General features: G+C 29.1%; 1 protein-coding gene across 4 annotated transcripts; it reads right to left on the reverse strand.

The window, feature by feature from the left end:
- Nucleotides 1-53: 53 nt before the first annotated feature.
- Nucleotides 54-26,734, reverse strand: LOC107170945 (aminopeptidase N-like). Of its 4 annotated transcripts, XM_089219721.1 has the most exons (17): nt 26,411-26,734; nt 15,389-15,482; nt 9,750-10,202; nt 9,069-9,290; nt 8,834-9,001; nt 8,452-8,748; nt 8,163-8,346; nt 7,935-8,091; nt 7,785-7,866; nt 5,733-5,916; nt 4,536-4,833; nt 4,261-4,457; nt 3,310-3,509; nt 2,983-3,150; nt 1,736-1,879; nt 905-986; nt 54-747 (listed from the first exon to the last, which is right to left on the reverse strand). In XM_089219721.1, the coding sequence occupies exons 2-17, from the start codon at nt 15,403-15,405 to the stop codon at nt 568-570; spliced, it is 3,033 nt and encodes a 1,010-aa protein (XP_089075847.1). In that variant the 5' UTR covers nt 15,406-15,482; nt 26,411-26,734; the 3' UTR covers nt 54-567. The 4 variants fall into 4 exon arrangements, with proteins under 4 accessions (XP_089075847.1, XP_089075849.1, XP_089075846.1 ...); XM_089219723.1 differs by lacking the exon at nt 15,389-15,482; XM_089219720.1 differs by lacking the exon at nt 26,411-26,734 and having other exon boundaries at nt 15,389-15,606.
- Between the last annotated feature and the right edge of the window lie 284 nt (nt 26,735-27,018).

Below are 27,018 nucleotides of genomic sequence, written 5' to 3' on the forward strand. Positions count from 1 at the left end.
TGTATAAAGAATTTTAGGTTCGGGTTAGGTTAGTAAAAACTTAAGTTGAAAAATAATTGTGATATTTAAATATAATATTTAACAGTGTTTCATTAAAATATGAGAACACTCAACACGTCATATTGTATAAAGTACATGCAGGCTAGATGAACATTAATTGTTTAACACAGCAGTGTAGTACATAATGATCGATCAGGAACTAATGTTCAACCTTTTTAAATTATTATATTATATTCGATATAAAGAAAAAATTGTATTATTAAATATGTTTAGGTACAACTTAAATACTGTTAACTTAAAATAAATATATAAAAATACTGTTTCAAATTGAACATATACATTGCCATAAAAAAAAAAATCATGATGATTATACATATAAAGTTAACACCAAGTCATAATATTTAGAAGTAATTTAAAAAATAAAAACAGTCTTTATAAGACAATCTTTAGCGAAAATGACATAAAAGTGTCGACAATTAATTTTAGCTTAATCGTTAGTATATATTCTACTTATGATAATATAATTACATCCCACGTATTTTATGGCGTCATAAATGATTACCATATTTAATCCACTTCGTTGGTAAATTGGGACAAGTATAGCGTGGTGTTTTGTAGCCAATTGCTAATTGTTTTGAAATTTCTCTCCATCCAATTCACGTTTGCTTCCGCGTTTTCAATCGACTGCAATACGCTTCTCCTAGCCGAACCCAAATGATCGTATTCGTCCTTGTAAAACTGCCACAGCTGAAATTAAATTATTTCGCGATTCATATTATAGACAATATATATTTCAGTAAAGTCTCAGAGTCGTTAAAGACATTTCATTGGCGATGTATTAGATAATATTATATTTTGACAGAAAAAAAAGATTATATTATTATATATTTTTGTCATCCCGTACTTGGATCAGGTCGTTTTTGGTATTGAAATGGTATGTGGCCGATTTGATGATCTCGCTCATTGTAGAAAAACCAGCGGCAAAACTAAAAACGGATGTGTATACATAAGTTTAATAATATAATCAACGTGGTTAAATAACACGTTGACCGACAGTCATCAGTTCATCACTACTACCATAGCGGTCACAATAAAATAGGTATAAGTCACAATATGACGACGATAACTGTCATGGTTGGATAGGCCCATTCGGGAAGCCAGGAATTTCTCGGTGGCCCCCCACTCCGTATATTTTTTCACTCGAGCACTTTTTCTTTTACCGTTTGACGCGATGACCTTTAACGGTTTTTTCGTCTAGGAGCCATTTTCAAAATATCCTGTTAGTCCAAAAATGAAACTTCCGGCCATGATGACAGCTGCTATATCAATCAGTAGTAAAAGGACGCTCTTGACTTTGGAGTGCATCAAGAATATTTTCTTTACAAAAATGGGTGGGTGGAGGTTTGGTTAACCTTTTTTAATTTTTTATTTCATATGCTTTCAAAATATCTCCACGGCTCCATGCGCCATTGGCATCCTTTTAATATATATTATTCAAAAGTCAGGTTAGCAGTTGTGTTTCTTATGGCTTCACTACATTGAAAATTATCTAGTTTCTTATTTTGACTAATCGACTATAACAAGTAACACATTCGGGCAAAAACAAAAATATTCTGAAAAATCTCTAAAAGCTCTCACTGCTTTAGTAGCCGTGTCCGTCAACGTGTTAATTTTTATCGTTAAGACCAAATAAGTATTAATAACAATAATAATAATATATTGCAGCGTTACTTACGTCGATTTGAGATTGCGCCAGTTGTCACGTACATAATTCCAAGCCACTTCTTGCCCAGCCACTTTATTGGTCAAAGCGTAAAATACTTTGCTAATGTCTTGATTTCTAATAGAAGAATTGTTTTGCAGAGCATAACTGAGAAATCTGAAACAAGACATTTTTAACTCGTTTTTAAATAGTTTTCATGATCATACTTATGAACAAAACTATATTTATGATTATGATTTAAAGATTTTCATAAGCGTAACTATAGGGGGTCTGAAGAGGCTTAAATACCCAAAACTTGTAATAGTCCTCTCCCCCCCAAAAAAATTATCCAACTTTTTCCTAAAATATTAATAAATCTTAAAACCTTATATTTTAATTCAACAATTCTTCTTCTTCTTCTTCTTATTTTTTTTTTATATTATTTTATAATTTTATATTACCTACCTATATGCTAATAATTATATATGGTAAATATCATTAGATATGTGGTTATGTCTATACTTGTTTTCAAGGAAACAATTGTTATGTCGGTACATTGGTACAATTATTATGCATAATTTAACAGTTATTTATACAGTATGTACTATGTACTGTACTATATAATATATACAGAAAACGTATCATTATTGTGAAAAATAAATAATTGTTTTTTTGTATAATTTGTTTCATATTTTCAAATGCATAAATAACCCCTCCCCCCCCCTGGAGGTTACTTTTCATGTAATATCAGATGGAGGTCATAGCCCCCCTCGGCCCCCTACATAACATTTTAGCCCTAGTTATTCACCAGTGTAGATTTTCTCTGTGGAGGAAAAGTATCAAGCAGTGTTCTATGGTTATTTTTTTTTTTATATTCTGGATTTGCGTTTCTGTGGCAATAATCATCAAAGCGTTACTATAATATATAGACCTCGTGAAAATCGATTAGAAAAAATAAGTTGTACCAGGCTGGTACAGTGGTACTACCAAGTACCAGCCCAAAAACATTTATCCATGATAAAAGTGAACGATATCATTTAATATTAGTAATATTTTGAGAATTCATTACAGACAGCCGGGCAATGCTAATTCACGACGGTAGAATAATATAGATTACAAAATTATGTTGAGTTTTTTTTTTTACAACTTTTTTTTGTGACTATACGATATAGGTACCTATAGGTATAAAATATTAAGCAGTTACACTGTACTATACGTCGATATTAATGCGAGCGCACGGCACGCGTCTGTTATAAATTTGTCAGTTGAACATAAATTACCTGGCTAAAATCCACGTTTCTCTGCTACAGCCCAAAGCGTCCAGCAATAAATCTTTTTCAGAAGCTACCGTAGTCATTTTATACATTTTCCAGGCGAAATCCCATTCTTCTTCGCTTCCGTAACTGATGGCGGTACAGTAAATTATTGATTTTAGATTTGGTGAAATCCTATAAAAGATAAAAAAAATATAAACTAATTAATATATTAACTAATAACATAATATGCATAACGCAGTCTATCAAAATCGATTGGCAAATCATAACTAAAACGTAATATACATATATAATATATATGTATATATAATTCAAAAGAAATAAATTCTTTACGGATTGTTCTTTTCCGGTTGAGGATTTGATTTCCAATTTTGAAACTGAGCCACTGCGTTTCGAACACAGCCAGTATGTCCTAACTCGCAGGCGCACGATAACAAGTTGGATCTTTTGTAAATAACCAATTGATCGTCTCTCGGATTATCCGCAAACCCGGTTATTTTATACATTGGGGATATCAAGTGTAACACGTATGCCTGAAAACAAATGAAAAACAAATTTAGAAAGTTTTCGAATGCATGTTAGTACAATATTAATGATATAAAAATTATAAACGCATTATATTAAAAATATTAATACCACATCATAATATATATTATACATGTGGTATTAAATTTTATTAATGATTGCGTGGTAATTTGGTTACGAGCTTATAGGTAGTATGACTTATGATGAGTTATGATTTACTCCCATTTTTAACCTTTAATAATCCTTTTGAAATTACTCAAATTCTGATTTTTGGAATTTTCAAGTATATTCAAAGGCCAATTTTTTACACTCTTGAATTTTTTGTAGTACTTAAGGAGTGTATTGTGGTGACTAAAACTTCTATTTTTTAAACAAGAACTCCCCCTTTTTATATGTATTTTATTTATTATTTTATCAACATCAATAATTTGTAAATAATATGATCCAAGTATTAGTAATACTTGATCCAATATTATACAAATATTTTATATTTTTGTAAAACTAATTTTTTTAGAACTACGTAGTATTCTTAGAAAAACGTTCTAATAATTGAGAAATAACTCATCTACAATTTGAATTGAGTACATAAAAATTTTCAAAAAAAAATATCCACTTAATAATTTACAATAAAAAAGAGGAGGTCTCATTTGAAAAACAGAAGTTTGTATCACCGCAGTACACTTTCTTAATTAGTTAAAAGGGGATGAGCATGCTTGGTGAATCATTCTGTATATAGTAACAACATTTTTTTAAATTTACTTTTAATTTGTCGTAAATGGATGTTTTAATGAGCATTTGATGTAAATAGGTGAAAGATCTATACGCTGATTTCCACGGAACATACTCAGTCTCGTGGTAAAGATATTTAGTTAAATCGAGAGAAGTTTGATAACTCAAATATCCAGCTCTTGATAACGACATTGCGTCATCTATCAACTGTGCTCTGTTAATTGTTCCTGGAATTAATAAAAAAATTCTGCGATCATTATCTTGGTATTTGAAAAGACAAAATAAACACTTTCTATTATGCTTACCAATATTAGAATACATTTCTGGATCGGTCAAGTATTCGATCAACATGTTCCAATTTTTTGAATCATAGTTCACTCTATAAAATCCAGTTTCGTTTATGTTGAATAACACCCAATCATCCGGATATATCCCTGTTTCAGTTATCATCATGAAGTCTTCAGGTTTTAACCAATAACTTGGTTTTGTCACAGTAAAATCCAGTTTTGACGACGTCGTGAACGTAAGTGGAATCCACCAAAGATTATTTGATTGATCAGTTTTATATGCGTTTTTAGTGTCGTGGTGTAGAAGAAAACGACTCTGAAACATAAACCACGTATTAAATAAACATAAAATTTTTAGTATAAATAGCTAGTACATCTATAACCTATAGGACAAAAACAATAAGTACCTATAAACATTAATTTAAAAATGTATTTGTGTATATTATATTTTCACGCTTTCACAGTAACAGCTAGGCGATTTTCAATTTTAATTTTCTTATCAGCCTTTGACAAAACGTTATTATTCAACGTTTGACAATAATTAGGTACTTAAAAGCCCTACTGTAATAATATTGAATAAACTTAAAAACTTTGGGGGAGGGGATAATTAAAAATTTTAAGAAGGCTTACCATATAAATTACACTTATGCTTACAACACGGAAAATGATAAAAGGTAGGTATAATAATACATTTTAAATTTTAATAGTTTACTGCCTTACTGGTTTAGTTTACGAATAACTTTGAGCATTTTGTTGTAACCGAACGATATACGTTGACTTTTGAAAGAAATGAAAAGAGAAGTTATACGTATAGTCAGTAGATAAAACAAGTATTACGAGATATGATAATACTATATAGGTACTATTGAATTTTTATATTTTGTAAAAGTATTGGGCTAAATTTAATTATTAGTAGATGTTGGCTTTAAACAGTTTAAACTCAACAAATTTTCAGCATTTAATAATTTGGCTCGTATAAGTTTTTTTAAATTATTTAAAGTGGTACTTTAACCATTTGTGGATATTAATTTTTATATATTAAGAAAGTGAAACAAATATTTTTATCATAATATAAAATTACTTATTTTAACAATATTATATCATACTAATATGTGCATTGTGTATTTTGTTCTATGGATTGAGATTCTTAAATAAGTTAAATATTGTTCACCTTAAATGTTAAGTGAACAGATAAATTATGAGTAAAATAGGCACCTGTGAAACAATTAATGTATCCTCTTCATAATTCCGTGTAACATTTACGACTGGAAATCCTGGTTGTAGTATCCATGTTTCCATGACTTCTTTTACAGTTAACGTTTTGTCCATTACGCGATCGAGTTGCGCCTGTTCAGTCAAAGCATTCCACAAATCATCATGGTACGCGTTGTTGTATGCTCTATAAGATATCAAAATAAAAAATAAATGAATACATTTTATATTAAAATGGAATTTAATAAATAAAAATGTCCAAGATTAAACTGTCAGTCTTGTTAGTTTATTTAAACATTTTTGCTCCTTATAATTGCATATCATGTATCGGAATTCGACAACTAAACTAATAATCTTAAAAATTTAAAGATTTAGAGACTTGATCATATTTTTGCTAAAAATATTAGTAACATTTAGATCGTGAAATTTTTCATTATGAAAACTGATGTCATTTTTAAGTTTAGTTAAGCTTTTAGTATTGATATTATTATTTATTATTAATACCTATGAAAATAATGTAGAGTTTGGTAAACAAAATAATACTGAACAAAATATAGATTTTAATAATATCAATAATTATTATTTTCTACGATTAACATAATATTTTAAAGTACTGTGATGTTGACTTAATATTATTAGTTGATAAAATTAAACAGAAAAAATTAAAAACCTCTACTAACCAACTAAAACAACATTATATTTAACATAAAAAAACTGGTATTGAATCTATTGATAATAAAAGGTCGTTCCTTATTATTATTATTATTCCTCATATAATAATGATGGTTAATTAATTATTTTATTTAACAATAATATGAAAGTTACTAGAAAAATATTAGATTAAGCTGCATAGAGCATTAAAAAATAAAACCTTAAATTAATATAACAATAGCCATTCTCTGATATTCTTTTAACTATCGGCAATAAAAATGCCATATTGAATGAATCAAATAATTTATATATTAATGTTATTGATAGGTAATAATATTTATAAAGGTATTAATAATAAATTAAACTAGAATCGAGTTAAATGAAAATTTACGCGAATGAGTTGAAATGATTTTATTTTCTTTGATTCAATTAATTCTATGGAAATTAGTAATTTAATTTAAAAAATGTTTGAAAAATAATGATATTATTATCACATACTAAATAAATTTTATAAGTGTTATAATAATGGTTTTTAAAATTGTATTCGTTTTTAAACAATTGGTACTATTTTTTGTAAATTTTTATTATTTTCAATATATTAATTAGTTTTAGCAAATTCCCTTCTAGTTATATAAACAAGTTAGGAAAGCTCACTCTGCGAACGTAAGTACTAAATTCTCGGTTTCTAAACTTATTGTAATGCAACATTATTTATTATTTCATAAACCTACAATTTATTAACATTAACTACTAATACTAAATATACAAAAATCAACAATATGTATTGCAACAATCATTATTATGTACTGGCAATAAATAATTGATAATCAACAATATAATATATATATATATATTTCAACGATTGAAAGTATGTACTGGTAACTAACGGACGTACCGACGGACATCAAGGAGGTATAATAGATATTCTTAAAATATTTTTAGAAATCTAAAAACTATTGTTATGCTTTAATTCCTTATATTTCAAACCCAGAAACAGTAAGTACGTATAGGCACATTGCAATAATTTTAATAATTACCAACGAAAACATTTGAAGAATTTTTAAAGCAAAATAATACATTTTTTAAATAATTATAATTGTTTTAAAATGTTCAGTATAGTTTTTACTGAAATAAAATAAAATCAGTTTTATTTGTTTAAAATCACACTGGAGATTTAAACTAAAGTCCAATTTTAAAAGGTTAACTCTAGTATATTATATTATACCTTTTTTATTCCTGTTCTAAAACCAGGAACGGGTGAGTATATTATATACCTACTTCTCTTTTTACTACCCAAATATATCTAACATAAATTCGTATTTATTTGTTAAATGTTTGTTGGTATGAATTATGAAGCTATTAGTATTCTATTTATACACTTCATAATAATTAGATAAATCTTACTTTGAGTTCAAATATTTAGTTAAGCCTTTCCGGAACACCTGCCGTGTAAGAAAGTGGTCCATCATTCGAATTACAGATGCTCCTGAAAAATTAAAGGAATTATAATTATTAATACTAGTTACAGAAGTAAAATAAAAATTGTTAAGTTACCTTTGTCATAGGAAATGCGATCAAACAATTCATTGATTTCCTCCGGTCTCGACACACTCGCGGAAATCGGATGTGTAGATTTCAACGAATCCATTAAAAATACGCTCTGTATACCACTGGAAATAAATTGTTCCTCCATTTTCCACTTGGGCTCCACCTTGAAAATAATTTTAGTAAAAAAATAGAACACAGTAAATCAGTTGATTTTATTGATGATGTAATACTTACATGGTCTACCCCTACATATTCAATGTAAGTTGCAAAACCTTCGTTTAACCATAGATCAGACCACCAATCTGGTGTCACTAAATTTCCAAACCATTGATGTGCCAATTCATGAGCAATAACCGTCGCTACTCGTTCTTTCTGAGCATTTGGTGAAACCCCTTCATTGTAAAACATGGCTATCTCTCTAAGAAATTTTTTATTTTTTGTTTATATTTACACGTGTAATGGTGTGTACAGATAATGTGAGATACATCATTGAATATATGTATAATTATATAATTATACTTACCGAAACGTCACTAAGCCCCAATTTTCCATGGCTCCAGCGGCAAAATCCGGAAGTGCTACCAGATCGGTTTTTTTTAATGGATAAGGAATAGAAAAAAATTCTTCATAAAACTTTAATATGCTAGGTCCGATGTCTCGAGCATAGTGAGTGTGCGATAACACATCACTCCTAGCCCATACTCTAAAAGTTTCCGAGGACAAATATTCAAAATCAGAAATAATGAACGCCACTAGATAAGTAGACATGGGCACCGTTTGTTCGAACGTGTCCCATTCGTAAGATGCTAAAGGTTCTGATCTGTAAGAATATTAAATTACATTGATTTTAAAATGTTTGAAAATTATTATTTTTTTTTTTTTAAAATAGCAGTTTTTTAATTTACAGCATTGGCAATTTATTGTCGATATATTTAAGCCCAGTATTAGATATAGAACTCATATCTTGGGGTCTTGCAATTGACACAGTAAATTTAGCTTTTAAAGCAGGCTCGTCGAAACAAGGAAATGCTTTTCTTGCATCAGTTGGTTGAAATTGTGTTGCTGCAATCCATCTTAAAAATAAATTGTGGTTTAAATAGTTAATGATTTGTAAAATAAAGAACAATTTAAATGTCTAACCTAGTTGTGTTTCCTACTTTGTAAGAACTTTTATAAAACCCTTCCATGTTGTCTTGAAGTTTTCCAGTGTATTTTAAGTGTATGTTGTACTGATAATCAGCTGGCTGTGTATCTTTGAACTTTATTATGAAAAATTGTTTAGAAATATCTTGTTGTGTTTCTAGAATAGGAACGAAATCACTCTCGGCCATCACGTGTTCATTTAGTACCATTTTTGGATACCTATTAGATATTTAGACATAATATACAATTAACATTGAGTATATAATTTGACAATTATAATGGTTGAAAAACATGGATTATACTTCAAATTCTAATTAGAATTATATCATATAATATAAGACATAAGTTAATAGAATCATTAATATTATCATAAAATTAATAGGTGAATCGAGTGCGATGAAATAAATTTGCTACTCGCGTGAAAGTCTAACCTCCACTCATCATGGTTATATCCATCCATGTTCTAACCACATTTGGGTGGGATCGGGCCACTTCCAGACGTCTAATATATGCTACCCATGTCATGCACATCCTCCAATATCCACCTCCATATTATTTTGCCCGCCTTTTCACACACCGAGTGCAGCCCACATACTCCGCAGTCCGCATGACATTACGATTCGCACGTCTTCTATATCATTACCAATATTGTTTTCTAAATGTCATTAAATCGTTTACCTGGAGACGAGACATTCCGTCATGTTCAAGTCGACGGCGTGCAGCGTTACATTGTCCACGGGGACCGTTATGTTAACGACGATGTCAACCTGGCCGTCGAACGTCGAGTTTCCGCCCTTTTCTAACCACAGGAACGGTATTATCCGCAGGTCATACGATTCCGGTACCACTCCCGCCGGCAACCGGACGTCCGTGGCACCGTAGTCGTTCTCCAGCCGCTCATAGTCGAAGCCACGGATCTCTTCCAGTATCATTTCGGTGGACCCGAAGCGAGAGCCGCCAAACATCGGCCGACACGTCCGCGGGTGGAAGAAGAAGAACAGGCACAGCGCGCATAGTAGCACGATGAACGCAAACGATGACGTCAACAGCGTCCAAGACACCCGGAGGGTTTTCCTCCTCGTCGCGTACGTCGCGTCTCCGTCCATCGGTTCGTCAGTGGCTTCGCGAACACTGAAAAGTTCAACATTACATTATTATACACTGTTATAATGTATAATGATTCCCATAGTGCTAAATATTATGATCAATCCGTGGCCACGCCAGTATATTTTAATTGGTATTATCCCGTGTTTAAAGTAATTTTAATATCGGTGATCTTTCGGTAATTTGGAGTAGCCAACTCGTAACGCTATGAGTTTTTAAGAAAAAATTTTAAATTGCATTTTTTTTAAATGTTGAATAAAAAAAAAAAAAATAACAACCTATTACAACTTATAACGAGTAAGAAAAAAATTGTGACCATTGGTGGAGGTATAAAGGTATTTTACGTATTATCACGTTGTGTGATAAAAGTGCGATATAAATTTTCGTTAAAAATGTGGAGCACCACTATATTACAGGCAGTTTATATGTAGGTTGTGAATATTATAAAATATATTGTGTGGCGTAAGAAAAACAATAAAACACAAAACAATAATGTAGAATATAACGAAAAAGCAGATAAAGGAGCTAAAAAGGATAACAAAAGTAATAAATAAATACATTACTTGTCCACTCCTGTATCTATTAGATATTTTAACGTGTATAAACATAAAAATCATATTAAAGACGAAATTTAAATTTAATGGCAAACACACTGAAAAAAAAAGGTATCCAAACTTAGAAAAATTATAGACACGATACACGAATAAAAAAATCCTAAATTAAAAATAAAAGAAAAAACAGTAATGAATAGACTAAAAATTGGACACATCAAAATAGTATAATACATGATGGCTTTCTAATGGTAATGAAAAAATATACTTATATGCAAAGGCAGTAATAAGTAATTCTAACGGTCAAACGATATAAACACACAATATGCAGGAACTACAGATGGAATAAATGATGAGAATCCGAAAAAACTAAACAACTTTAATAAATATCCCTAACATCTTCAATGTGTGGTCATGAGATTAAACCTTATGATTTTAATATTCTTAAAAAAAAAAAAAAAAATAACAATTATAAAATACCAATGGCCTATGAAGCCGAAGTTGTATTTTGATTAGTAAAACAATTTGTATCATAAATATTCAGTACTTATACATAAATATAATGTATTTACTATTCACTTAAAAATATTTGTTATTTGTTTTGCCTACTTAGGTACATGTCAAATAAATTGTCTACGGCGCATCCATATTGCATGCCAAAAATATAAGCAAATTGAAACGTTGCAATAATTGCACGACGCCACGACGTTTCTAAGAGGAATCTGTCCGAATTGCATGCCACCTCTAAGAAAGATCTTTCCGAATTCTGTGTCATCTCTCCGAGTGTTTTGTCCGAATTGCATGCCACCTCTAAGAAAGATCTTTCCGAATTCTGTGTCATCTCTCCGAGTGTTTTGTCCAAATTGCATGCCACGTACAATTTATTGCTGTGAGTTCAGAGTTGTAACCATGCAGTGACGAAATAAAAAAATGGCAAAAATTCAGCAGGAGTCGACTGAAAAACACACTATGGGATGCTTTTAAAAATAGATTGAAAATACCCGGGATGACTCGATGAGTGGTAGTTAGTTGATAAATAAGTGTAAATACATTTTTCATATAAGTAATACACTAAAATATAATATAGCTGACCGATGAATATGCAAAAAAAGCTTAAAGACACAAAAAAATGTAAGGTTATAGTGCAGCTTATTAGTTCTTTTTGTCATTCGATTTTCATTTTAATATAAAAATTTATTATTATTATCATTTATATTATAATAAATGATTACTGAAATTATTTAAAAACTTAAAAAAAGATATTTTGTTTTATTGTTAATTACACCTGGATAGTTTGCGACTAATATACGTTGTAGGGGACAAATATTGTATTAATTGCAATTTCAGGATATCAAAAAAATATATATATTATATTACGTTTACCGTGTACATACTATACGTCAAGACGACAAGTGAATGATATATACTATGAGTACTATACACATTTTACGATATACGTCATGTAAGATAAATATATTTACTTAGGTATTTAGTATATAATATTAAATTATACATGTGACGTGTAGGTAATACATAATGACTCCGACGAGACATATTTATGCATTAGCCCAGCCATTAATATTATGTCTTCATTCTAATTAAAATCGCCATTCTATTTTAGACCCACGAAAAACAATAATAGACTGTATTTATAATATTATAGTATTTTATAATATGTTCCAACGTCGTAAAAAGGCGGCTGTTCTAAATTTATCGGCTCGTTTACTTCAACTTTAAGACCGGCAAATGAACGAGTGTGCACCTTAACAAGTGTTTGGCGCGTTTATCAACTTAAATCGTGCAGACTTGTTGATAAATTAGGGGCGGAGAAGCTCGTAAAACGGTAAGATGGTTGTCATTTTCACTTGGTGGATGGAGGAGGGTACCTACGACGTATATTATTATATTTTTAACGGACAATAATAACATTAATATTTTCTTTCTTTCTTCTTTTCGCTGCAGCCATAAAAAATAGTATAATCGACAATAACAATCGCGAGACTAACCAACAAATTAACGTTAAATTGTATTCTGTATAGCACGCTCTGCGTAACACTTTACGTTATTCTTATTCTCGTTCTTCTTTGTATTATATTGTAGTTACGCGTTTATGAATTTAAAATATTATTATTAAATGTTTCAGATCGAATAACCTCAAAAACGATGATTGAGATGGGCCGAAGAAAGCAAAAACCAATATTGTAAGACTATAAGTATAATAACCATATAGAACAGACATTATTATTATTACTATTAATACTATTATCATCATCATCATAATATTTACCGCATTTTGAAACGCATAACTAAATCACGCGCTGAAAACTGTATTTAAACTGTTTAATATTATATTGTATTGACGCGAAAGCCGTTTATAAATGTCACGCACCGTTACCAGACTGCGCGTCTTAAAAAACATATTACATACGACGATGATAATAATATTATAATAGGTATATATATTTATATGTATATTATATTAAAACGACATTTCGTGTTCGCATAGATTAGGATTTTATACTATTATTATGTCTGATATCCGCATGCCTTGACCCATATATACACGTCTCTGGGAGCATCGAATTGTCTTTTTTATGTGCGTTTTTTTTATTCTTATATTCTAATTATTATTATTATTTTTTATCACGTATTATTATGCTTTTTTGGTATGTACCTACCTAGTGTAGAACTATATTGTGAGCTCACAATTCTCCCCTTCACAACATTTGCATATAATCGTATTTTTCAGGTATTTACAACAGGGGACAACGACAAACGTTTTCACTATTCTTATTCGCCAAACTCCACGCAGCAGTCATTTTTTATAAATTATTTTTTTGTTCGTAAAATGTGCACCGTACCCTTCAAACCGTCGTGGACGACAACACGCGGACTGTGCTCTAAACCCGTTTTCGTGTCAAGGGGTTACCTATTATTTATTCGTTATTCACTGAGAGTTGGTTAAAATAAAATCGATATCGCTCCAGCAGATTTGTTACGAGGAGCGAGGACAACATTACGTACGTAGGTACAACTGCAGGTCAGTAGCTACTATACACACAATATAATTATTACTATTACTATTCATATTATTATACTATAGCTGTTGCGACGATTAGTATTGTGTGAGCAGACACGTGAAGTATGCCGTTTTGAATAAAATTATTGCGTAAACATTCGTCTAAGGGTTGTGGGCCACATACAGTGTTATTGTTATATTATATTACTACTAATAATTTATTAGCTTCAGTAATATTATGTGTGTGCTGTGACGGTCCGATGACGAATTAGAAATTAAAACGGACGCTATCGTTTTAATTAAAAAAAATATATATAATATAATAAATGTCTTGAGTACGATGTATTATAATGTAATTATACTAATAATTATCTATTTAAAGCACACGCAGCTCAATTAATTAACATACTACAGTTATTTGTCATGCTTAGGTCTTATCAAGATAGTTAAAACCTCGTCGCATGTTGTGCTTAGTATATGAATTAAAATTCATACGTATAATGACTCTTCAGTTTTTTTTTCAAATTATAATAAATAATATAACTTTCAAACGATTTCATACTTTCCTGGTTATATACAAACAAAGACAAAGGGATAAATTACACATTATTATAATAACGTAGGTACCAACGTTAAAAACTAATGCGTAATAAACTAAGCGTAGAAAATAGGTTCTACGCAAAATAATATTCTTGCCATCAAAATACATAATATATTATTAAGATCAGAAGGAAACAGTCACGGTTCAAGTTATGTGAAGAAGATTATTTATTTAAAATTATATCCCTAGTCATCAAGCATAAGTCTTTGATATTTTCTTAAAAGGGCTGGTATGAATAATTTTGTAAATTTTATACATAGCATGAAAATAATATCACGTTATACATCAAAAAGGTAAAATATTCTTTTTTTAGAATATATTATATTGTATTCAAATTTGAATAGATTGTATTACATGGACATCAGGACATACAATATTATTTAGTATTATTACTGCAATTGAGGAATTTTTTAAACTATAATACTACTACTATACTATCATATCCCAATACAAGACTATACCTATTGTAACTGTAAGCATAATGATATTTCAACTTAATAATATAACAAAAATTATTACGTAGTTAAGTAAATGTTTTTTTTTTATATAATATTAATAAAAATTATTTTTATTTGTGTTATTGTTATTTAAATAAATAATTACAATTGTGTTAAAACCAAAATTTCAAATTCGAAGATATATATGTAAATATTCAAAATAAATTTTAAGGTAAGGTTAATTAATACACCTTTATCATGTTGTGTATATATTATATATTTTTATTGTATAATAGGTATATATTATGTGTGTATAAAAATTGCTAGTTTACCTAATAACAAATAGATTGTAAATATTGCTAATTAATATAAAGAAAAAATATATGTTATTACGTGAGAATAACCGATATTTAATTGAATAGGTATAGATAATAGATTTATAAACATTACTTACCACCTAATGTATTAGTAATTTAATTGTGGCATGCACGATAACGAGTCAAAAATACAATTTTAATATTATATTATGGTGGATTTTTTTTTTAAAAAGATTTATGCGATTATGATTTTCATGCAGAAATTACATACAAACAAACAACAATTACTTGAACTTGTATTTCATTTGAACTTAGTTGATTGATTTACGGTACAGCGCGGTGATCTTGAGCGAATGTCTTACGTGACATTCAGCGAGAACCTCTGTATTCGTTAACATAAAGTAAAATCAATGAACCAAACATGAACAATGTAACTATAAATTAATAATATTGATAAAAAAAATTTGAATAAACTGAAATTTCGTCGTACACAAATTAATAACAACAACAATAATAAATAATTATTATTATTTTTAAAATTATATTATTTATTAGTTATAAATAAAACGATCAAGGCATATTAGTTTTTTAACAGATGCGATGACAAAATGATCAAGCAACATGTCTAATTCGAATGCACACAAACTCTGTGCGTGCAAAATATTAATATAGTACCCCCACTGAAATGATTCAAAACACGTGTACAACGTATAAGGTTTCGTGCATATTGAATATCACGTGTAAAACAATATATATCAAAAATATTATGTTTTTTACTACAATACGCTCATTGTTTTCGAATTTCGATTTCGGAGACGACTACCAGCATGGCGATTCTGCTCGGTGTCGGTGGTTTTTCGGTTTACCACACAAGTTGTTGATGAAGATGGTTCATATTGAGATACAACTTCCGACAGCTATACAACTACTATTGTCTACCGGCGAGAATTAAACATTTGGCATGAATATCATAGAGCAATCTATATTGTATAATAATATATTAATATGCATATTATAAGAACCGTGTAAGTAAATTAAATGTTTTTAATACGCGATGCCTAACATACGTATATAAGGCATAAATGTTACGAATTAATCAAAATTGAAAAACGTGAAATTTGAATACAAAAATATATTCATCTTGTTTGATTTTTTACATTGTAATTAGATATTTGAAATAATAAATGTCAAAGATCAATTGACGACGTTATTATATAGTTTGGTAAAAAATAATAGTCCAACGTATTAATTTTTTGAAATAAAAAAAAAATCGTTTATATGGCAAGTCATAAAGTGATATGACTCAACAACTCATAAATTTATTTATGATAGTATTGTATAATCATAAATATTATACATTTACCTGTTAAACATGGCTGTGCTTACAAAAAATAATTGAGAAGTTGCTTAATATAAGGTGCCTGACAATCAGTTTAAACCCTTAAACTGATTTTCTATGGTAACATTTTTAGTGAAAAAATATGAACATTTTATGAATTATATGACAAGGCAAAACTCTTTTGAGACGTAATAATAAAATAATTGTTCTTTTCAATTTATCACTTTTACAGTTAAGTAGAGTTTTTATACAGTTAAGAAATGGGTCTGAACTATAATTATTAAAATTAAATTATAATTTTGTGAAATTACGATAGTAAAATTAATTGCCGTGAGTAAATAAATCGATAGTTATAATTATCAATAATAACTATAAGTTTTGATAACTGTTGTAACAATTGATTGACATTAATTAAAAATATTTTATTTACGCTTAAATTGTATCCGTTAATAAAATAATTGATAAAATATATACAATAAATAAACAATTATATATACATATATATTATATACTAAAAAAAAAAAAAAATTAAAAATCTAAACTGTTGATTGAGGAAATTCAAATTGCTGATGTAGATTAAGATGTAATATTTTCTAAATTGTTACTTGGAATTAACCAATTCAAATTCACTTTAAGTAATTTAACTTTGATGGCTATATGTTTTAATTGCAGCGTGAACGCTCATATTAAAACGGAACGGTTCATTTAGATTTTATTCATTGATTGTCTTCAATGAAAATAATTGGCTAACCTTACCCTTCATATAATATAAACACATATCACACAATTATTAATTAATAGTAAATTAAACGATATAGTATATACCTACTACTATTCGTTTATACGAAGATTGATAAAATAGTATAATCGATCCATAATCCATATTGTTATATTAATTATTATAATATTATTATTCTGTCACTGCAGTACTATTTTAGCACAATATTATAGGGATCTATTTAATACTTCAAGTATACCGAATGGGGAACAATTACAATTTAATTACCTACTCGTATTATTCATAATTTATAGAAAACCAAAATATTATATTATTACATAAGATACCAATTACTAATCATTAGCCATTATTTTGAATATAAATACATTCAAATGTTCTATAGTTTATAAATCACCATCATTTAAAATCTACGCATAATATCTTAAACTTTCTTTTGCTATTAGTTATATCTTTATGTTTCACCAAAGATTTATGGGGTAGAATCTTACACTTTTTGTTTAAAAAATAATGAACTCATCATATTTTGTTTTAATTACAGACTGTGACAGGATCGACTGCAAAATGTAATATTAATCAACTAGGTCCGTAATATATTGTGTTGTTATTAATATTTGAATTTTGATTTAAAATACTACTTATATGATTAACACTAGTAATTTAATTTTAAATAGTTTATTCTAATAAAATTTATTACAATAATATTGTCCGATTATTACAATGACAGTTATTTTTGTTGCACTTTATTTGTGTGTGTAAAACAGAAACATTTAAATACTACCATATTATCCAACCTTGCCTCCTAGCTATTATTTTCCCATCGAAAAATGTATCGACGTTTAATCGACGAAAAAATGTTTGTGAATTTGTGATAATTTTTTTTTATATAACAAACGATAAATATACACATAAATACATATTTTATCATACCCATACGCAGTTGTATACAATTAAAATAAATTGATTTTGAAAAACGCAAGGCTCAAAAGTTCCTATAGACCGGCGCTAACCTAATAATACAATAGGTATTGACAACTTTTTTGATTAGCAAACAACATATTTTAAAAGGGTTACTTTAGGAGCGGAAACCATTAACAATGACCTTATACGTTTGGATAATGCTTTAAATTAAGTTGCTACTTACAGTACCTGCAGTGTCTAAAAGACGTCAACGGATTTGACATATTATTTTTTAACAAACAATTCAGTGGTGTAGTTATAGTGGGTCAAAATGGGGGATTAATCGGGATCCTAGATCTCAGGGTCCCCACAATAATATGTGTATACTTTGTATTTCCTTAAAGATAATATTAGTAATGGTGCCTAGTTTATTCACTGCCCTGGAGCCGTTTTCCACCGGAGTACGCAACACCATCCATCATCAATTTGCACATATTTTCATTGATATTGTTTTTGCTTTTTGCTACTTCTATTTAAAATTCAAAAAAATTATATGTACATTAATATATAAATTTTCACAGTGCCATGCTCATACATTTTAAATGGAGGGGGGGTATTCTATAAATTATAATAAATAACATTAAAATGAATTGTGATAGCACCAAAGACACGTACCTATAACTGCATGATAGGATTTATTGGACAATGGAGAAGGACATAACCCTAAACCTTCTTTTTCCTAGGCCCCACTTTATACATAATATGTATGAAATATTATGGTAAAACGACTGACCAAAAAAAACCATACTATTATTGAAAGGACTGAATGAAAATGAACTAGTGAGTGATTGATCATCAGATGCTTAGTAGCTGTTGGCACTATTATATGTATAATATTTTAACTGATTCAAACATCGTTATAAGAATACCAGTGAATCATTGTAAAATGTCGTAATGAAAAACATGTGTATAGTAATATTAATTACAATAATTATTGTATATGTATTTCGTTGTACACGAATTAATAATAACAACCGTAAATTCTAACATATTTTAATAATAATTATTTTAAAAAACGATCGTCGGGGTGTATTAGAGATTTTGAACAGATACAACAATATCAAAATGGCGATGAAACGTTTGATGTCAAGCGAACACTTGTTTTCTATACTAAAACTAATAGCAAAAATAATGCTACATGCGATTATGCGAAAACGATCGACGATGATGAATGATGGTATGATTATAATTACAAAATTACCGTTTTGACAAAAGATGGACGAATTTTTACTTGTGAACAGTAAGAAAAAAATTGGCACGATCTATCGAGTTTGAAATCCACACGATTTATATGCGGGTATCTATGGGAAACCTAATATCATACACGATATCATAATGCGTGAGAAAATAACTGCTGATACCTACTGCCCAACCGATGGGCTGTTTGTTTTAGAAAAAAAAAACGGAATCGATGGCTTTCTAATAAATGTGCCATCGAACTATAGCAGCTGCTTATCGAGGACAGTTTTCTCTGAGACTGCGACAACATCTCCGGCAGAGTGAAAGGACATAATAATATAATATAATGCCTATATGATGATAATATACACGTATATATATTATTGTGGATGGTAAAGGCATTCCTATATATATAGACGTACGGGCAGCGTAAAAGTCCGACAGACGGAGTCGGCGCGGTGCACATATAATAATATTATATTATATTATTATCATAATCATCATCATCGTCGTCGTCGTATACGAGCCTACACAATACTATACGTCGTGCTGCTGCTATGTTACGGCCATACAACAATATAATATTATAATGCAGGGACCTTGAAAATTAAGACTAATTGAATCCGCCATTTTGGTATAATTTAAACGGGAAGCCTCGAATTGTATTTAAATGGGACAGACGGAATTATTCAACACCCGTTTGGTGTATATATATATATATATATATATATGTATACGAAATACAATAATATAAATACATACCTATACATATATATTTTATATATACGGTGTTGTACCGGAATCCACAACTGCACGTCCATATATTATACCCATCACGATTGATAAGGAAATCCAAACGCCTCGAGAATTTATCAACGAACGCGTCTGTCCTAAATATGATTAAAGACCGCCGCCGCCGCCACTGTTAGGCACAACTGAATGCTCGCGATGATGGTAGATGATAATAATAAACGCGTATAATCCGGTGGTCGGTGGTACGAACATTTCGTCCGAATTGGATTAAAGTGTAATGATTATTTAATGCAGCAATATAACATGGTGAGGCACTGAGGAGGCGTACCTACTACTGTTTAGTACTTGTACGATTCATACTAAACACGCACGGACGGAGATGAGCCATCCGGAATGCCAAGTGCCTAGGACTGCTCCTTCGTATCCCTTTCGGATAATTGTATAATATTATAATATCGTCTTGGCCACACTCGAGATAACGAACGAAAACAAATTTATTTTCATAAATCGTTAAAATTTCGAACGAAAATCATAAATCGATACCTATAGCCGTAATAAATTATTATAGGTATAGGTACACTACATACAGTAAACTATAAAATATAATGTTTCAATCATTTTATGAATACCTACCTAATATTTTACTGTGTAAAATTGGCTGAAGTTGACATATGATTTCCGTATATTATTATAGAGGTATGCCTATCTAATATCTTAATATTAAACTAAAATGATAAATGAATTACACGGAATGTTTCACCGAGCACGCGCATCCAAATTTCTTTCTTCCATAATATACTTAAGAATCAAAATATTATTAATCACGTATTTATATTTGTATATTATTAAAGGAGTGTACTGTGGTGAACCTAAATTCTTTTTTTCAAATGCAAACCAACGTTCTTTTTTGTAAGTTGTTTAGCATAAGGTTTTTTTGATGATTTCTTGATGTAATATTTAATTTAATTTAATTTGAAACGACTAGTTTTTGAATTTTCTTATTAAAAAAATAAGTTTGTATTGCCATACTAATTCTTAATTAGTAAAAAAAATCTAATTATTAATAAAATATAAAGCCTTTTAGCCTTTAAGTGAACTTAAAACGTTAAATGATTAATACATTTTTAAAGCATAAAAGGAGATGAGCATGCGTGGTGACTTCCTGTGTGAAATCTATATAATAATAGTTCGACACCGACACGTGACGATAATTTGTATTAGCTGCAGCTATATATGTATAAGAAGATGAAAATCAGAGTTTTATTACAAAAATGTTTTCATTATCATAATATAAGCTACTTTATGTCGATATTAGGTACTAAACTACTATAAGTGCTATATTTAGTACAACTAAACGAACTCATCTTTTTTAGATTTTCACTAAGAATAATTTCCTTCAATTATTTCTCTTTGTACCATTTGCTGAAAATATTTCCCAGAATACAGAATTACGTTGTGGTGAGTATATTTTTTTCCTGTTAAAACCGACAGCAGAGGAGGCTCTGTGTGAACAATACTATACTCCTGTGGTGTGTATATTTATTTAGTTTCATTTGGTCTATTGTAATATTATGAACGGACAAGTGCATCGACATGCCATTGATGCATTAATTGTTAATGAATATTCTGATTGTTGGTCAAGGTATACTACGATTATAATAATATAATGTTGTGATAAAACCTGCAGACCTGGTATGCTAGGTCATTGGCACATCCTTACAAAATATCATGCACGTACATTTTCAGAACAATATATCTATTGAAATATTGTAAAGACATACTTACATTGTACACCTATGTCGTGTTTTGAGGGTATATGCATATAGTTTAAATTAAGCTAAGAAGAAATATTTTTTATGTATGATATTTTTAAAAATCTAAGTGGTGATAGCTTGATTTGATAAAAAGTGGATATCTGAGTAAATATTTGTTGCAGGTGCTTGGGCGAGTGGGCGACTAATGCCCGAGTTCTGAAAAATTACTTGGTTTTATGACTTCAAGACAAATGTATTTAATATCACCATTTCACAGTTAAAATAGTGAAATAATGAAATATGTTTAGCGAAATGCATCAATCGTTCTGTATAGAATTGATATTACTTGTAGAATGATTAAATACATTTTTAAGTCTTCTCCGGTGCACACTTTATTGTATTTAGTATTATATTAGAAGAAAAAATTACAATGACAATTTTTCATTAGCATAACCAATCTTTACAAACCCTAACAAACATTTTAAAAAAATATCTAGTTCTAAATACGTAAAAAACCTTTTGTTGGTTTAATATTTACGTAGGCTTATAAATCTATTATAATATCAGGTTAAAACTTAAATAAATTATTGATTATAAAATATAATATTAATTATTTCGGAGTACCTACGGTACTTCTTCAGTTCGGCTCTAAAAATGTATTTGTAATTATAACATCGGAGTACTGATTAATTATTTTTTTAAATAATATGTTATTGATTATTTGTATCATATGATATAGTATTATTATATTAAATTATAATAAAAAGCCCGAAAAATTAATTAATTATTACATAATTTTATTACAACATAAAGATTAATGTTTTTGCTACATATTCATATAAAATAAAATATTTTTAACAAAATAGGTATGGTGTAAATATTTTTTTATAAATCAATATTTTAGACCATTTTGTTTCATTGATAACTCGTAGATCATCGAATTTATTTTAAAAATATATTTACCTATCTGCCTATATGCGTGTTTTATAGTCACATATATTTGTGTATACATATATGTACTTCGTGAAAAAAAATATGTTACGCTACCTATCTGCAGTAGGTATATTATTGAGAAAAATAAGATTAATTACAATACATTCACTAATTTAATGCATTAATTTAATATATCATTAACTAGATTATGTAATATCATAAACCTGCATTATGAAGAATAGTTTTTTTTATTTCATCCACAAAGGTTGAAATATAAGAATAAATTTAATTCTTAAGTAATTATCCATTTAAAGGCCTTAAAATATTTTAAGTTATAGTATAATACTTACGAGGTTACATTGGTCTTAACCCTTCTCAGGATTTAAACTCATTGTGTATTATAATACGTGTCAAATAACATGTTTCCTTCCGCTGTGGATTTAGTACCATATAAGTACGCGAAGCTCTATGTATGCTATCGGGTCAAAATATTTGAAATTAATTCTCGCAAAATATATCGGTTATTGTGTTTATAGTCACCGATAAAAAGGAAGTGTAGGCTACTAGTTTGCCGGCATCCGGTTGTGTTGCTTACAAACAAGAAAAAAATTCATAAAAAACAAATCAAAAATGAGTTTTGCGAAAATACACTAACATAAAAAATTCAAAATGAGAATAACATCAAAGTATCCAGTTACATAATTTTAAGTCTATTTTATACTCAGCATAAAAAAATGCCAAAAGTACCTACATCAAAATTTTAATCCAAATTATAATAACTTTTATTATGTACCTAACACTAAGTAGGTATGTTAATACAAGTAAGATGTATAACTTATCGTTATAATGAATATGCGCCTCTCATCATAACAAGTGAATAATTATTGTACGTTTGTACATACCTATATCTAACTGTTAATTTATTATTGTCGTATTACATACATACTCAAAAAACTCTTAATAAATAAAAATAAGTATCATAATTCGCTATGATTGTACATAGCGCATTTCGATATTCTATTACAATGAAAAATGTAAACGAAAAACTTCGAAATTTTATATCTATATTTATTTTTAGGAAGTGATAGATTTTTCAGCATCTAACGCATTTCTACTTATTTTTACATCATATTCTATGATTGGTGGATTGGTCCAAATATTAATAATTAATAATATACTTTGGCAATAATGAAAAGAGAATGCTCCGATATTAGTATGTATTTAATATAATACTTTTAATTTGTATTATTAATGTTTCCCTAATTAGTCATATTATTATTAAAACTCTATAACATAAATCAAAGAGGTAATACAGTGATAGAGTTTACTTTACACCCTATATACATAGTCACACAGAAATAAAGAATATAGGTATACATATATATTTCACTACAAATGGTTGTTAATCATATTGGGTCACACAATAGATTATTATGCTTTCTGTTGTGAATAATAAATATATATTTTGAATAAGACAGATAACTGTTTACAATTATTTTAAAGACATAGATCTCTGTTTTGATGAGAGTTTGACAGAGGATGTCAGTACCTACTCAACTTACTATTTATTTTTTTTCTTTAATCACGTGCAATATAACGAATTTCTGTTTAGTAGCACAAATTTTGTGATTTCAGCTGTATGATATTATAGAGAGAAATAAACTATCATCAAACTTTAAGTTAAAAGAATAATCTGTGTTTGTAGTCAGGTTTTTTTTTTAAATATTAAAATAAAATGTAATATTTTACACATACTCATAATAATAAGCAAAGGATATTTTCATCTTCGTCTTACGGGAATCGTATTTGTAATAAATATTATTAATCAAAAATAATAGATGTAATATTGTTAATTAAGTTTTAACAAAACGATTTGATCTAAAATATTTACATTTTGTAAATATATATTTAAGGTAAATTTTTCATTATTATTTAAAAGTTATTTGTAATTTAAATTAGGTATATATATATAGTATTATAATCGACAAAGGAGTGAAAAACATTGAACATTTTGCATCTCATGTTTTAAAATATTAAAAATTATAACATGTATGCACTAATTACCAGTAATACTAAAGCAGTTCACCACATATACGAGTAAAAAAATATTTTACAGTAGTTTCATCAACCGCCATAGATATAATAATATGATTGATTGTATAAGAATAAAATATTTTGTTTTTAAGTATTATTTTTCAAATTATTTTGGTTTGGAATATTACATTTTTATAAACTCTAATACGACTTAAGTTCAATTTAATTGCATAAGGTACTTTAAATAATTGAATTTCTAATAACGAATTCAATTCAATACTAGAATAATCTTTTGAAAAAAAGTTTTCCAGTTAATGACCATCTAAACTTAGAGAAAATCCATTACTTTAATTTGTACAAAGATTCAACTTTTATTCAATGTTGTGGTATACACAGTAATAATCTGATAATCCATAAAAATATAACAGGCAAGAACAAAACGGACCCAGTATCCCATTTGGGGGTGGGGTTTTATATAAGGGATGAGGGTGCATATATATGTAATATATTATATTTCAGTAACAAAGCATACAAAGAAAACATTACTAAAACATGTAAATAAAATACCATCAACATTTATTGGACAATATTAGCATATTACTACTTTTATAATATAGTCTAAGTATTTCGTATTGTTAACAATAATAAATCCCGAAATCCAAGCCTTTAAGTAAACTTTAAGACCAGTTATCCATAACCATGAACTGACCAGATAGGTAGGTTAGGTACTCATATTATATAATAACTAATAAAGCGGAAATTGTGGTGAAATTTGAGGCACGAAAAACTGGAAGGATTTTTTACTAAACATATCTAGCATGTTATAATCAGTATAGGAAGTCAGAATTTAAAATGCTATATTTTTACGCCACGCTATAAAGTTATTTTGCAAAAAAAGTTGTCCAATATCGTTATTGCTATTTTTTTTTTTTTACCTAGAAAAGTAACTTCTATTATTAGTTTTAATTTAGAACGTTAATTTTTTTGACTACTTTAAGTTCAGTTGTTAAGCGTTTATTCATTATTTGTTTAAGCTCATCCCTATTTTATTGTGTTTTCAGACGGTACCTATAGGCTTGTTCCACGTATGCCATGTATTTTTCGTGAAAAACTAAAAACCATCTTATCTAAATTTGGAAGTTGGCATTGCCATTTGCTCACTAAACGGGATGGATGTGATTATTAAGAGGATTGCCTATATGAAATTGTGAATCGCTCAACATTTAAAACAAAATTTGATGGTTTATACATAATTAATGATTATAATATATAGATGAAACAGATAAATCTTTCAAATTTCTTAACAATTGAGTTCAATTATTTATTATGTTTTGTTATACAACCATAAAAGTTGCAGGTATATAGCGATAAACGAAAATGTTCGCCAAATACGCTAACCGCAAATTTCTAGTGTTGTGTAGAATTTCACTACATTGTGCGTGTGTGTACCAGCAATGTATAAATCGCTGCAATTAAAGTATACAGTTGTTAAAATTAGCACGTTATATACTCTCGTCCACGAATTACCTATGATATTAATTTTCTTCGAGATTACTACAGGTAGGCAACAAATCGTATAGCATTATGCCGTAAAATGTATGTAAGTCGATCGTAAAGCTTACCATGGTGGTCGGTCGAGAGAAATAATAAGCGTGTCGGTCGTTCGGCAAAATAATGGATCAGCTGTGGGTCATCGCTCTGGAGTGACTTGCCTGGAGAAGACGGGCTGTATGGACGACTTGAAGGTACCTCCTATTTATATATACATAATATGTATGTATATATTATTATTGTAAACTTGATCGACGACACCGAAAACTTTTCGAAGTGCTCGTGATAGTATTGAGACGGTAACCAATATGGTTATTATGGTTTTTCGAGGCGATGGCGTTAGTGTCGTCGTCGTCGTCGTGTGGTACGGTCGGGGATACGGCGAACACTGTCGGCGTGACCAAACTAATCGTGCGGCTGTAGCGGTGGCGGCGGCGGTCCCTCCTAAACGCGAAGCCCGTCGTCGAGGCAAGACGGACCGAGAGCGGCGGTATCGCGTAGTCCGGAGAGCTCATCCGCGATATTATACGTAACAATTAATAATTCTGATTTATCGTAATAATTACGGTAATATTATAATATTATGTATTAACGGCTAAGTTAAAAAACAAAAAAACAGTGATTACAATTCGTTGTACTCGCATAGATTGTATTATTATTATCGTCTTAGCGCGAACGG

This window comes from Diuraphis noxia, unplaced genomic scaffold (genome assembly GCF_037042655.1).
Source record: "Diuraphis noxia isolate RWA-SAM2 unplaced genomic scaffold, SU_Dnox_SAM2 contig0002, whole genome shotgun sequence".
NCBI lineage: Eukaryota > Metazoa > Arthropoda > Insecta > Hemiptera > Aphididae > Diuraphis > Diuraphis noxia.

Excerpts from the sequence above, each read along its gene's own strand:
- LOC107170945 (XM_089219721.1), bottom strand. Across the intron at positions 4,458-4,535 it reads AGAAATGTATTCTAATATTG|GAACAATTAACAGAGCACAG; the intron begins GTAAGCATAATA and ends TATTAATTCCAG. Across the intron at positions 1,880-2,982 it reads GAAACGTGGATTTTAGCCAG|ATTTCTCAGTTATGCTCTGC; the intron begins GTAATTTATGTT and ends GTCTTGTTTCAG.